This window comes from Mirounga leonina, unplaced genomic scaffold (assembly GCF_011800145.1).
Source record: "Mirounga leonina isolate KUSES-001 unplaced genomic scaffold, KU_Mleo_1.0 Mir_53, whole genome shotgun sequence".
NCBI lineage: Eukaryota > Metazoa > Chordata > Mammalia > Carnivora > Phocidae > Mirounga > Mirounga leonina.
In genome coordinates, this window is record NW_023270807.1 from 81,452,112 (window position 1) to 81,465,008 (window position 12,897).

The window sequence follows — 12,897 nt, forward strand, 5'->3', positions numbered from 1 at the left end:
GGTCATGCTCTCAGGGTCATGAGATCGAGCCCCACGTGAGGCTCTGCACTTAGCGTGGAGTCTCCTTGAGATTCTCTCTCTCCCTCTCTCCCTGCTCCTCCCCACCACACTCTCTCTTTCTCTCTAAAATACATAAATAAATCCTTAAAAAAAATCTTGAATTTGAGCTAAGTTCTTCCAAGCTGTATGACTTTGGACAAGTGATATCAAATGAAGGGGTATTAATGTCTAAAGTTCCTTTCAGCACTTAAAATTCTGTGAATTTTTAATGTTGGATTTATTTAATACTGAGGTAAAGAGAATAAAATAATGAAAATAATAAAATTCATGGGGCGCCTGGGTGGCTCAGTTGGTTAAGCGACTGCCTTCGGCTCAGGTCACGATCCTGGAGTCCCTGGATCGAGTCCCACATCGGGCTCCCTGCTCAGCAGGGAGTCTGCTTCTCCCTCTGACCCTATCCCCTCTCATGTGTTCTCTCTCATTCTCTCTCTCTCAAGTAAATAAATAAAATCTTTAAAAAAAAAAAAAAACAATAATAAAATTCATGCTTTAAAGCATGGCTTAGAAGATAAACCAAAAAAGAAACACTTCAAAAATCATGAACCACTGATCTTCAAGGCACACAAAACTGCCAGGTGCAAAGTACCTCTTTCCCCTCTTCCTCCGCCGCCCTCTTCCCCTTAGAGACTAAGGTTTAGGTCACTATGTCTTAATGTTACTACTTAGTGGTCCAGAGCTGGGAACCCTCTGATGCAACTGTCTTTTCCTCACCATATACTTTCTTCCCCGTCAAAGGATGCACCCCGCTTTCTTTGCTTTTACTTCTCACGACTTATTTAATTCTATCTTGAGCAATCACACTGTAGTTCCATTGTCTTTCCAGAACTCATCCCCAGATCTGTTGATAACTGATGGTTTGATCCATGGCACCCCCATCAGTCCATGTGACCTGAGTGAGGATCTAGAGCTGAACCCAGAATTCTAGTCAACTAAGCCTATCAGTGCACTTACTTCCCCTCAGCTGGAGTCTCTGAGTCACTGAATCTAATCAGAGTGAACCTCAGGTCCTTCGCCGGTGCAACCGCCACATAAAGTACACATTTTCATACTAGACTTGAACCGAGAATCTTGTGGTATGGGAGCTGCCAAAGCTACCATGCTCTACATGGAGCCTAAGAATGAAGCTCCTGGAGTGCCCCACAGGGAAGCTGAGCGGGCAGAAAGAGGTCATATCCCAGTGGAATTATGTGACCTCTAAGTCAAGTTGCACCTGATCATCGGTCAGGAGAGAAAATAAATTCCTCTTTTGTTGTAACCAGTCTGAGTTGCATTTTCTGCCAACATGCAACCAAAAAAAAAAAAAAAAAAAATGCCTAACTGCTACATATATGTATATATTCAATAATGAATTTTGGCTTGACTAGTTCCTCACACTGTCACCTGAGGCAAGTTATTACTTAACCTCTCGAATCCTCAGTTTGCAAAGCAGAGAGGATTCCAATCTTCAAGGATTATCACGAGGATTTAAATTCACGTGAAACATGGACCATAAGGGCTGGCAGGTCGTAGGCACTCAGTGCATGGCAGCTCCTATTGTTGTTTTTGCAACCGCTCTTCTCCAACGTGTGAGAGAATAAATGAACTTAATTACTGCTGACAAGAATAAAAGTAGAAGTAGTACAAAGAGAAAGCTCTAAAATTTTTAGTAAAATTAGAAAATGTAACAAGTCAGATTCTTCAGCCTCTAAAGCTCTTTAAGATGTTTGGAAGTACCTTTCTGGGTTTCTCTCCATCGCTAAGCTCCACTCAAGCACTGATCTATCTACAGTTAAACCTCTTCCTTTAAACACCAGTGTCTAGAATAAGTAAACATGGAGATCATTGATTTATAGTTTATTTATGAATCCAGCAACTATATATTTTGTATTTCAAACAACACAGGTTAAGAGACTTTCATTTCCAGTCAAACGTGCAGAGAATTCTGTTGTGTATTTCCCCAAACTCCCGCTCCCAATATTATAATTCAACCAACTATTATAGGTTAACATTAATTTATATTTCTTGTTTTCCATTAGTCTCTGCCATAACCATGTCATTATGCCGGTATATTCTGAATCGCTAGTGAATGGCAAAAACAAATATAGCAGTCGTGATTTAATCAGAGACTTCACTGTTAAAACAGCCAGCCAAAGTAGACACGTTTAGAATAGTAAATGGGTAACAAAACACACTTACAGGCTCATTAATAAGAAGGCAATTAGGTCTTCTGGGAAAATTCATTTTCTAAAAGAATGCTAAAGCAAGCTATAAAATGCAAGTAAAATTGTGTTTTGACATGAATACTGTACACTGTCTATTACATCATAATTTTTCTCTTGAGAAAACTGACAAGAATCTGTTCTTAAATATGAGCACAAAAGATAGTAAAAAGAACACCAGTGATATTTAATGCATTCTACCTAACTCCCATTCATTAAATTTGACTGTCCTATAAATGAGCTCCTTATTACAAAGATCCTTATATTACACTCAGAAGAAAAAGAGAAATATAAAACAAGAAACTGCTTCTACTATTATTACCAGAGGGAATATCATTTCCTGTATCAACATATCAATATGCTAAATAAAAATTATTGGCCTGTATCATGTTTGGTTCCTTGATAATATCTTTACCTTTAAATATTCTCACACAACATGTTCATAGCCAAAACCATTTAGCCTTATTTTTATTCTCTTATGAAAATACTTCTTTCAAAATCTCTGAGTATTCTTTCTAAAAAGTGAATAGTACTGTTGTTTTGATGTGTCTGGGGCATTAAATTATAATTAAGTAAATACTGATCAGAAATATAATTCCAGGGAAATTTGTTTCATATTGTAATTAATCCCTTCACAATACTCTTAAAATTCTACAGTAAAGTGCATGTGACAAATCTTTTCAAGCTGAGCTTTCTTTGTCCTAAAGCAGTGTTTCTCAAAATTACATGTTCAAGCAAATCACCTGGGGATTTTATTAAAATGCAGATTCTGAGTCAGTAGTTCTGAGAAGAGCTCTGATAAGTGACCACAAGATCATCACAAGTTCCCAAGACTGATGTTGCTCGTCCATGGACCACATTCAAGCAGCAAAATTCTAGGGCACCTTGGAGTTGATGAATCCAGTGACCATGAGGCAGTCAGCCATCAATCCCTAGGTGGGGCTTCCTCTCTACTCTTGTATTTGTTGAATGACCTAAGGCGAATCATATCAAGGAGCTGTGGCCGTATGAAGCAGCTGCTAGGTCACCCCACCACCCAACAAGGATTACGGGAATTTCTGCAGCTGGTCAGCTGCTGCTCTGGATAGGGTTTGGAGAATCAGCCTGCAAGCAGCTGGTTAAGGAGCAGGCTGCATTGGGAAGGGTTTATAAAAATAAACACCAATCCGGAGGAAGATTTATTACGTTCTTATTAAAAGTATAGTACAACGTATTATATACTATATAGTTCGTTCATCCATTTCAGTTTTTTCATCTATGAAATAGGCAAAGTAATTATCTATTTGCAATACTCTTTCCAAAATAGAAGTACAGGAGTTTGACTCCATCTGTAGATGTCCTTAGCTTCCTTCTCACCCAAACCTTTGGACAATGAAGTTCTATCACTGTTAAGATATGTATGTGTGTGTGTGTGTGTACAAAATACATATATCTTTCAGCTTTCCCAACAAAATAAATGCAAATAAGAACTCACCTAGACATTCTTTTATTTGGCTTTATTTCTATCTGCATTCCTCTTAAGATAATTCCTAGAATGACTAACCTGTAGAAAAATTCAGCCAGCACTGCCCTGCTCATCATTTTTATTACCAGAGCTCTACAATCATATAAAGTGGAAACATGGATTATTTCACTCAGGACTACTTAATTTGCTCCTAAAACAATTGTAAGTGACAAAATAAGCCATTCGTAATTTTTATGGATTATCAACACACAGCCGAGAATGCCAAAAACTCCAAGCAGAGTTAAGTGGTAAAATGGCAATGTTCCACAACAGGATCGATACGGTCTTACACCCTGAGCCCACTGTTTTCCCAGAACCTCAACACTCTGCAAAACCTCACAAAACTAGGTTGAATTATGTATGTTCAGTTTTTATTACTAAAATATTAACTACAAAAGAATATCCCATAAGACTACTTCAGGGAAAATAAACATCCCTCTCTCAACAGAATCTTCATGGAACTAAGAAAAACTCGTATGTGGAACAAAGTTTCCCTAAGAGCATTGCTCATAAAAACACATCTCTCCTAAGATAGAGCTTAAAGTTTATAAACTATCTACCTCCAGAGTTCTCACCGCTATCAAAGATTCAAACACGTTTTTTTTTCCATTTTTTCCATTTTCCAAAGCATAGTTGTATATAACTTATCTCACTCATCTCAAAATAACAGGCAATATGGTCCTCAAATGTGTTCTATCCCCACTTACAAAAAGGAACTTAAAGTCTGTCTTCCATTCAGAGATACCTAAGCACAAACACTCTGTGACATTAAAATATCATTTCATCGATTTACAACTTTATTTCTGGCTTCAATTAAAATTAAAATTAGCCTGATGGACAGACTTACTTACTCTGTTATCAAATACCAGTTTAAGACATCATGAACTGGGAAGATATCATCGTTCAGTAACCATGATAAACAGCATGAGTTTTGGTGAAAAAACAAGTCATGTTCAAAAGCAATTATAACCTTTTTAGACAAAGAGAAACACCACTTGATAACGGAACACAAAATAAATACATATGATCAAAGGATAAAGTCTGAGAGGAATACACAGAGGGAAATTTTTACATCTACAGAATAAGAAATGAATGTGTTTGGACAAAGGCAAAGGCTGACTCCAATAAACAAATAAAAAATAAGGTACTTTTTTCCCCTCTTTAGAAAAGTAAATAAAAGATCAAACACACACACACACACACACACACAGAATCCTAGTGTTCTTTGTTTTGTCCTTAAGAGCAATCTGTAAACTCTCTTGATGTTTCCTGCTCTCAGTCCTGCAGCAATCCTCTTCCTGCCCTCCATGAAGAGCAAGTAGAGGAAATGGGAATAGCACAGGGCAGATGAGGACAGCATTTTCCATGCCTCTAGAAGTATCCATATTTAGCATGATTTACACTGTCTTTAACACCACCTTGAACAGACCTAGATCATGGGACTTCAAAAGCACTGGTAGGCAACAACACAGTTTCTCTATATAGGACCCTTATCACATGAACTAAATGTTTTTTAAAGGCCATAAAAATGTGTAGTAAACCATCACTGGTAGAAATATGAGATTTGATGGGAAAACTGGCGTTCACTCTGCATAGTGGTTGAGTCATAGTTCCAGTTTTTAAGAACATGTCCAGCTATTTAGGAGGAACAAAAAGACTGTGATGTTGGCTATGTGCATGCGGGCTTTGTTGTTGCTAAAGAGGAGTGGGAAGGAGTGTGGGGGAGGGGCAGGGCAGCAGAGGGGTTGATTTATTTTTCAAATTCGCGTTTATGAGTACAAAGAGAAGAGCTGTCAGCAGCACACATGCCAAGCCCAAATAGCAGCCAGACCTGCCTCTTCCCGTCTGGGTAGGCCAGACACAAAACGACATCTTGCAATCTAGGAAAATCAGCAGAGTCAGATGTATGGAGAATAGTGAGAGAAAAAACAGTCCTGGAAATGTCCACTTATATATCATTACTAGTGTTAAAATTTATAGTTTTAATGAACTGAGGGACTGAGCGATTCTGGTCAATCAAAACCAGAAAATCGGCGCACAAACCTTGAAACAAGCGGTTTCTGATGTATTTTCCTAGTAGGTAGTAAGTATGAAAGAAATTAACTTCACATACAGAGACATCAAGGAGTCAGACACCAGGAAAGTGGCATTGTTTAGATGAGTTGCAAGGTCCTAAGGGATCAAGTGAGTGCACACTTACAGTGTGACATGCCAGGAACTAGATCAAGTGAGGATCTTGAGCTGCATTTCCAGGCTCACATCATACTAGAGACACAATAGTCCCTCTCTAGGTCATTGATAAGACTGCATCTAAAACGCTGCATATTTTTTTCTCCATACTCTGATGAAAAAGCTGAACAACCAACAGTTGAACAAACAGCTAAACAAATGACTATATATTTCTTCTATTGTTAGGAATGTTAATAACGACTCTTCCACAGGTAGAGCTCAAATAACAATTTACATGAGGTAAGCAAAAAAAAAAAAAAAAAATTAAGGATAATTTCTCTCACTGTACTGATAAAATTAGAGTCTGGCCAATCTAGGATGTTTATGTTTAATAATGATTAAAATGAATGACTGGCAGAGGAAACACACACACACACACACACACACTCTCCTGAACAGCCTGTCCTCACTAGGCGAGTGTGGGAGCAAGCCAAGGAGACTAAAGTCAAGGCACTTAGCTACCTTAATGTATGACGCCTACACTCCAGAGAGCTGCATAATGCTTTACAACTTACAGTGCCAGTTCACATAAATTATTTCATAAAAACCAGGTGGAAAGGTTAGGACAGGTATTATTATCACCATCTTACAGATGAGAAAGCTGAGTTTCCAAGTAACTTCTCTGTGACTGGTTTTGTCAGGCATCTGAGTCCCAAGACAGAAAACTGTCTTACGTTATAATATCAAGAGATAACAGCTACACAACCCCATGAATGTCAGTGCATCTTTGTGCTTCTATTCCTCAGTTTCCCCAGGTAGGACACTAGTATAATTTTAAGTGAAAGATTAAGCTAAAATAACGCAAGTTGATATTTACAGGCTGTTCTGGTTTTAAAGAGGCTCACCATGCAGCATTTTTACACTTTCATTCCAAAAACTAAGGAAAAAGTCCCAGTGATAAAAATATTATTAAATTTGTGGTTTAAAGAGAGAACACTGGATGAGTATATGACATATCCAACAATCCTTAGTCTTTCAAAATTTGCTTTTGAAGTGTACTACATTAGAAACCACATCATAATATCTAAAAGTGGTAAATTGGCCTTAATGGATGTGATTTAAAAGACCTATTTAACAGGATATTCAAAAATTTGAATATATATTTGTTTTAGACTTTTAAAGCATTTTATTCAAATTTCTCAAAAGAACTAAAAGTTCATTATTTAAAGTAGAATCCAAGAAAAAAAAACAGCAAGAAAGAAATACACCTTCAATCTCTGAATTTATGTATTTACAACAAATCTGACTGCCATAAAATCTGATGATAGTAGAATACCAAGTGGCTTAGGATAACCAGAACACGAAAATGTTTACAAAACAAACTTTTAATTCATGGAGAAAGGCAGATTCACAATCTGACTTTAAACGGGGAAAAAAGCATGCAAATCCTGAATGGCAAAATTTTTGAGATACAGTTCTACAAGAATTGCATTTATTAGGACTGCACATTCTCTTACTTAAACATAACTGAAAGTCAAAGGTTTCACTTTGTCACTAAAGCAAAGCCAGGCATATTTGGTAAAATTACTTAGAACTGGATGTCTGAGAACGCAATTGTTCATTAGCGATACCTAAACTCCGGAGATCAGAAAAGCTCATCTGCACATTCTGTTGGAGGGAATTTAATACCTACTAAAGGGTAAATAACATTTGAAACGAGAAATATAAAAGTTTCTTTACTGCTGAAAATATACCCATCCGCTGTTGAGACGTTAATAGTCGAAACTCTTGAATACATGTAAGTCTAATGATGCAACTGGTAGAATTCAAACTTTCAATTAACCAAGTACATGCCTTTTGAAGCACAGGCTCTCGGTGCAGCGACAAACACTGTGCAGAAATCAATACCCACTCTAACCTGCCTGCACATAATGGCTTACATCAAGCACGGTTCCAATACCAACCGGCATGATATGTCAGAGATGCATTCAGTAGTGATGCTTACTCCAGAAAGAATTAAATTAAGCCATCGGATCACTCATTGCATAGACCTGTTGTCCTGCATACATCACCAATAGACATGGCTTTCCTCTACACGCTGCATTTCATAATCTGCTTTAGAGCACAACACATGCTGCCACCTGCATCTGCGGTCTAACTCCTTTGATAGCGTTCTACGGTGGGGAAGAGGGGATGTAAGGGAAATAAACATTACTCCCGGTCACAACAATCTGAGTTTATTTCCAGGAAACAGGGCAGCCACAACAAGGAGAGAAACTGACAGGCGCAAAGTTAAGTTCGTTCTCCGACCCTGCGGCCTCAGCCAAGAGCGCGGCTGTCACTTTCCCGGTGTTCTCCGTCACCACCCGCACCAAGACCCAGGGCAGCAGATGCGCTTGCCAGCCAAGCTGAGCTGGGTGGACTGGCCAGAAAAGTTGTCAGGACCCGCGAGCAGCAGACAAGCGCCCGGGAGCCCGCTCCCCAGCGCCCACCTGGTGAAACTTCAGAGCCCCAAGAGGAGAGAACGAAAGAAGCAACTAACAGAAAAGAACAAAACTGGAAGGGCAGAGGACGGGACTGAGAGAGACGGGGTTTCACGGACTTCTGTAAGTGGCTTTACCAAGAACCCAAAGAGCCAACCTACAGGAGCACACCATCCCTCCCTTTGTACTCTGCCGGCTGTCGCTCGCAGCCCCCATCCCCGAGGCGGGCTCCCCCGGAGGAGCGGGCTGCCTCAGCCGGGGTCAGGCTCCCCGCGCCCGGCACCCAGACCTCGCTGCCCAGGACTGCTCGGTGTGCGTCCTTAGAATCATATTTCAAAACATCTTCAAGCTCCTCCAGCAGACACACGGAACCTACTCCACGCAGTGCCCTAACGCACAGGGCAAAACCAGGAGCAGCCAACACTGGGGGAGGAGAAAGGGACTGGGGGAGGGACGGGGAAGTAGTTAGACAATAGTCAAGGGAGGTTATTCCCGGGACAAAAAGCACCTGGCAAAGCGCGCCGAGGTCAGTCCCTGCCAGTCTCCACATTTCTGACAATGGCTTCCCGGGCGGGAGTGGGGGGGGGAATTTTTTTTTTTTTTTTCTTGAACGCTCTAGAGGCAAACAGCAACAAGCCCGCACCACTAGCAACAGAGTAGCCGTTCCCGAGTCGTAACTACTTTTTCCTCCCTCTTCCCCAGCGTGGTGCAGCGTGCGCTGGACGCGGAGGCTACCAATTTCCCAAGAAAAGCAATGTCTCCCCACACTCCCGGGCAGCCCTGCCAGCCCTGGCCCCGAGCGAGCCTTCGAGAGGAACAATGGGTCGCGGAGATGAAAGTTACCTGAGCCAAGTGGCGCCCAGCCCGGTGCCCCGCGTCCCACCTAGCACAAACTCTGGGGACATCTCTCCCTCTGCCCTGTGCTCCCGCCCGGGCCGCGAAAGCTTCCCCGGAATCGTTGCCCCCCGGCCCTGGCGAGGAGCCGGCTCCAGCCCTCGCGAGCCCCGGGCCGGGGGGCATTCGTCGGGCATCCGGACGCCCCCCCTCACCCACCCACACGCCCACCTTCTGGGCCACTCACCTGCGGAGAACTGGCCGTGGGCCGACCCCAGGGGAGACCAAGGGGAGAGGAGCAAGAGCGCCACAGAAACAGGCAGCGCCGCCGCCGCCGTATCCATGTCGACTTTGGGAGAAGTTTCAAGCAGCTTTGCAAAGCGCTGCCGGGTGGATCGCAGCGAAATCCACGACCGAGGTGCCAGCCGGGCCTCGCGGGACGAGGGCGGGAAGTCCACAGCCGCCCGCCGGCACTTTTTCCTTCTTCGCGGTCCCCAAACTACCTCTGGGGCGCAAGCGTCTCCCGCGTCGCCGGCCGGCCGCGGCGGCAGCTCTCCATGCTCAGCGGAGGCTGCTCCTGTTAGTCAAGAGTTACTTTGCTCCGGGAGGGACGGGGGCGGAGCCGGGGGTGACGTCGCCCTGCCGGCCCCGGCAGCTTCTGAGGAATGTAGGCTCTGGCGCGGCGCCGCCGCCTCCTGCCGGAGAGACGCGCGCCAGCTCCGGCCGCGCGCCGCGCGCCTCTCGCCGCCTTTGTTCGCCGCCCGCCGCCGCTCGGGGGAGCGGGCGGGAAAGCGGACCCGCGCCGTTGGCTACCCTGTTGCAGAAATCGGAGTTTGAGATGCGAGTGTTCGGTAAGCAGTGTGGCGGGACCACAGAGGAGGAGCGCGGAGAAAGCCCCAGCGCCCGAGCAGAGGCGTCCTGGGCTTCCCTGTCCCCGCGGTGGAGGTCCCACCGGAGCGGATGCCGGTACGAAGAAGCGGGAGTGTAGGGAAACACCCACCTGCACTGAAAACTCACTGTTCTTTATTCCTGTAATAAGGACTAAGACACCCCACCCCCACAGAAAACTTATTGTTCCTTATGATATAAAAATAAAACTTGAACCAAAATAAACGTTCGGTAACTTTCCAGTGGGAGCAGCTGGCGTGTCTCCTTTCTGGTTTATTTGTCATTTGCCGAATATTTGGCTTTACGCTCTGCTTCGCTGACTTTGCTTGTGGTTCTGAAACCTTCCGGCCTCTTTCTGCTTCTTCCCTTAGGAAGAACCTAAGAACTGCATCAGGGTTTAGTATCTTTTCCTTTCCCACAGGTCTGCGGGAGTAGAAAAAAAGGTTTTTTGCTATGTTTTTAATATCTAATAGGTACTTAAGACAGAAGTATTTAACGAAAGGACTTTACACTGACAATGAAAACGGCAACGAATGATTTCATCCGGAGGAAAATGATGCTCTATTATGACAGTAAAGTATTTTACAGTTTGCTAGTTCTTCAGCAGCTTGAAGTGGTTTCACCATATGCCACATTTACTTGCTTCTGTGAACAGACTATTCGGTTGCGCAGTATATCCATTTTGTAAAATTTTCAAGTAAAATAGATGTGGTCACAATTGAATAGATATTTTTATTAAGAATTTTAATGTCATATATACAATTCCTAGAACAATAGAACCTATTGATTGACATCTGTCAAGTACTCATATCTTTAGTCTTTGTAAACAACACAATGTGAAATTCAATTTAACATTCATATAATTTATTTACCGAGCCATGTATTCCTCGCTATCAATGACCAAGTTTATGATAGAACTGGAAATATATCTATATACATATATATGTATAAGATCAGGAAGAAAAAGACTTTTTAAAAATTTTGCTAAGAGTAGAAGCTTGATTAAACAGAATTTGGAGTCTCCTGGCTGGCTCATTAGCACACTGAGTAGCCCAATGCTTGTCAATTCAATTCAGCACAATAAAATTCATTTTTCCTTAGGGTGCAGGGTACAATTTTTTTTTCAACTCACTAACCTATCACTGTTCTATTTCTTTGATTGAGGGACATTCCTAAATCCTAAGTAACAAAAAACTGAAGGGCGTATCTTTCCTTTGAAGCAGTAAGCAGAACTTTGTAAAATTTAGCAGGAATATGCCTCAGGAAAAACAAACAAAAACCCACCACCCGTATACTAATTCACCTGTTCTATTCTTGGAAAGAAAGATGAAGGAAGTTCATGACTTGGTAGATTTGTTTGTTTAAACACACAAAATACTTGTTTGAAAAATTGACATACAGGGCCAGGGGAAAGTCCACACACAGTTCTTACCATGCTTGTTCCTTGGGTCAACTGATAGAAGATTCATTTCACTTTATCTATCCTGGAAGTAATAACAGTAACAGGCAATGTTTACAGAGCACTTACAATGTGCGAGGCACGACTTAAGATAGGCAGTATCTCACTGAGTTCAGACAACAACCCTTTGACATTGGTACAATTATTACTCCTATTTGACCAATGAGGAAACAAGATTAGGGATTAAGTAATTTGGTCATCAGCACATATCTGAGTGAAAAGTAAGGGGAAACAAGGAAAGGCAAGAAAATTCTCAAAAGGAATCAGCAAAGTAGCAAGAACAACTTCTCACTGAAAGTCAAAGGAATAAAATAAAACTTTTAGACAAGTAAATCAGTCCTTTTGTCCTTAGTTGTCACGAATGCTGGCTGTAATAACTAATGCTGGCCAGAGTGGATTGAAATCTTTTGAGGAGAGTATGTTTTTCTTCCGCAAGGTATTTGGCAAGTATTTAGAACTTACTAGATCTCTGTTTATTTCACAGAAAATAGAATGAATGAATATATCTATCAATTCATAGAAGAAGTATAAATTTGGTATAACTTTTAGAAAAAATTAGATAACATGTATTAAAAATCACTAAAATGTTCATATTCTTCAATCTATTGGCTATTCTAAGGAAATAGGCCAAAATATGGAAAGTGTTGTATACACAAAGATATTTGTGATTTTCAAAAGAGAAAGGTGAAAATCATATAAATGTCTAACAATAGGCAGATTCATGAACATTATCTAGATAGAATATCTCAGAGTCACTAAAATGAAAGTTATAAAAAAAAAAAGGAGCAAGTTGCAACATGGGAAAATGCATATGATAAAATGTTGGGTAAAAAACACCAGAAGACTGTATAGAGTTTCAGTTTGGGAAGATGAAAACATTCTGGAGATGCACCGTAGTGATGGCTGTACAACAATGTGTACTTAATGCCACTGAACTGTATACTTAAAAATGGTTAACATGGTAAAATTGTATGCAATATATGTTTTACTACAGTAAAAAAAAATAGAAGACAAAAATCAAAATGTACTATGATTATAACAGAGAAATAATGAAGAATGAAAAAAAACCCCATAAACCATAATACTGATAAAATTAGTAGTAGATATAGAATAATAAAATTTCATAATTGCCCTTCTCTATTTTCCTACAATTCGGGGTATATGGTGAGAGTATATCTTCTAAAGAGGACAGGTTTGTATTCGGATTGCAGATTTACCACACAGTACCTCCAGTCATCAATTTAGATCTGTGTTTGGGAAAATGTTTTCTGTGGAATCCCAGTTTTATCAAAATTTCGTAAG

At 41.2% G+C, this 12,897-nt stretch overlaps 1 protein-coding gene across 2 annotated transcripts in view; it reads right to left on the bottom strand.

The window, feature by feature from the left end:
- The window catches only part of PTPRK (protein tyrosine phosphatase receptor type K), a 555,842-nt gene extending 545,992 nt beyond the window's left edge, over positions 1-9,850 (bottom strand). The window contains exon 1 of one of the 2 annotated variants that reach the window (XM_034990587.1): positions 9,496-9,850. In XM_034990587.1, the coding sequence (XP_034846478.1) occupies positions 9,496-9,592 (97 nt within the window). In that variant the 5' untranslated portion in view covers positions 9,593-9,850. The remainder of the gene's footprint in view (positions 1-9,495) is intronic. The other variant, XM_034990586.1, reaches the window with a different exon arrangement.
- Positions 9,851-12,897: the final 3,047 nt, after the last annotated feature.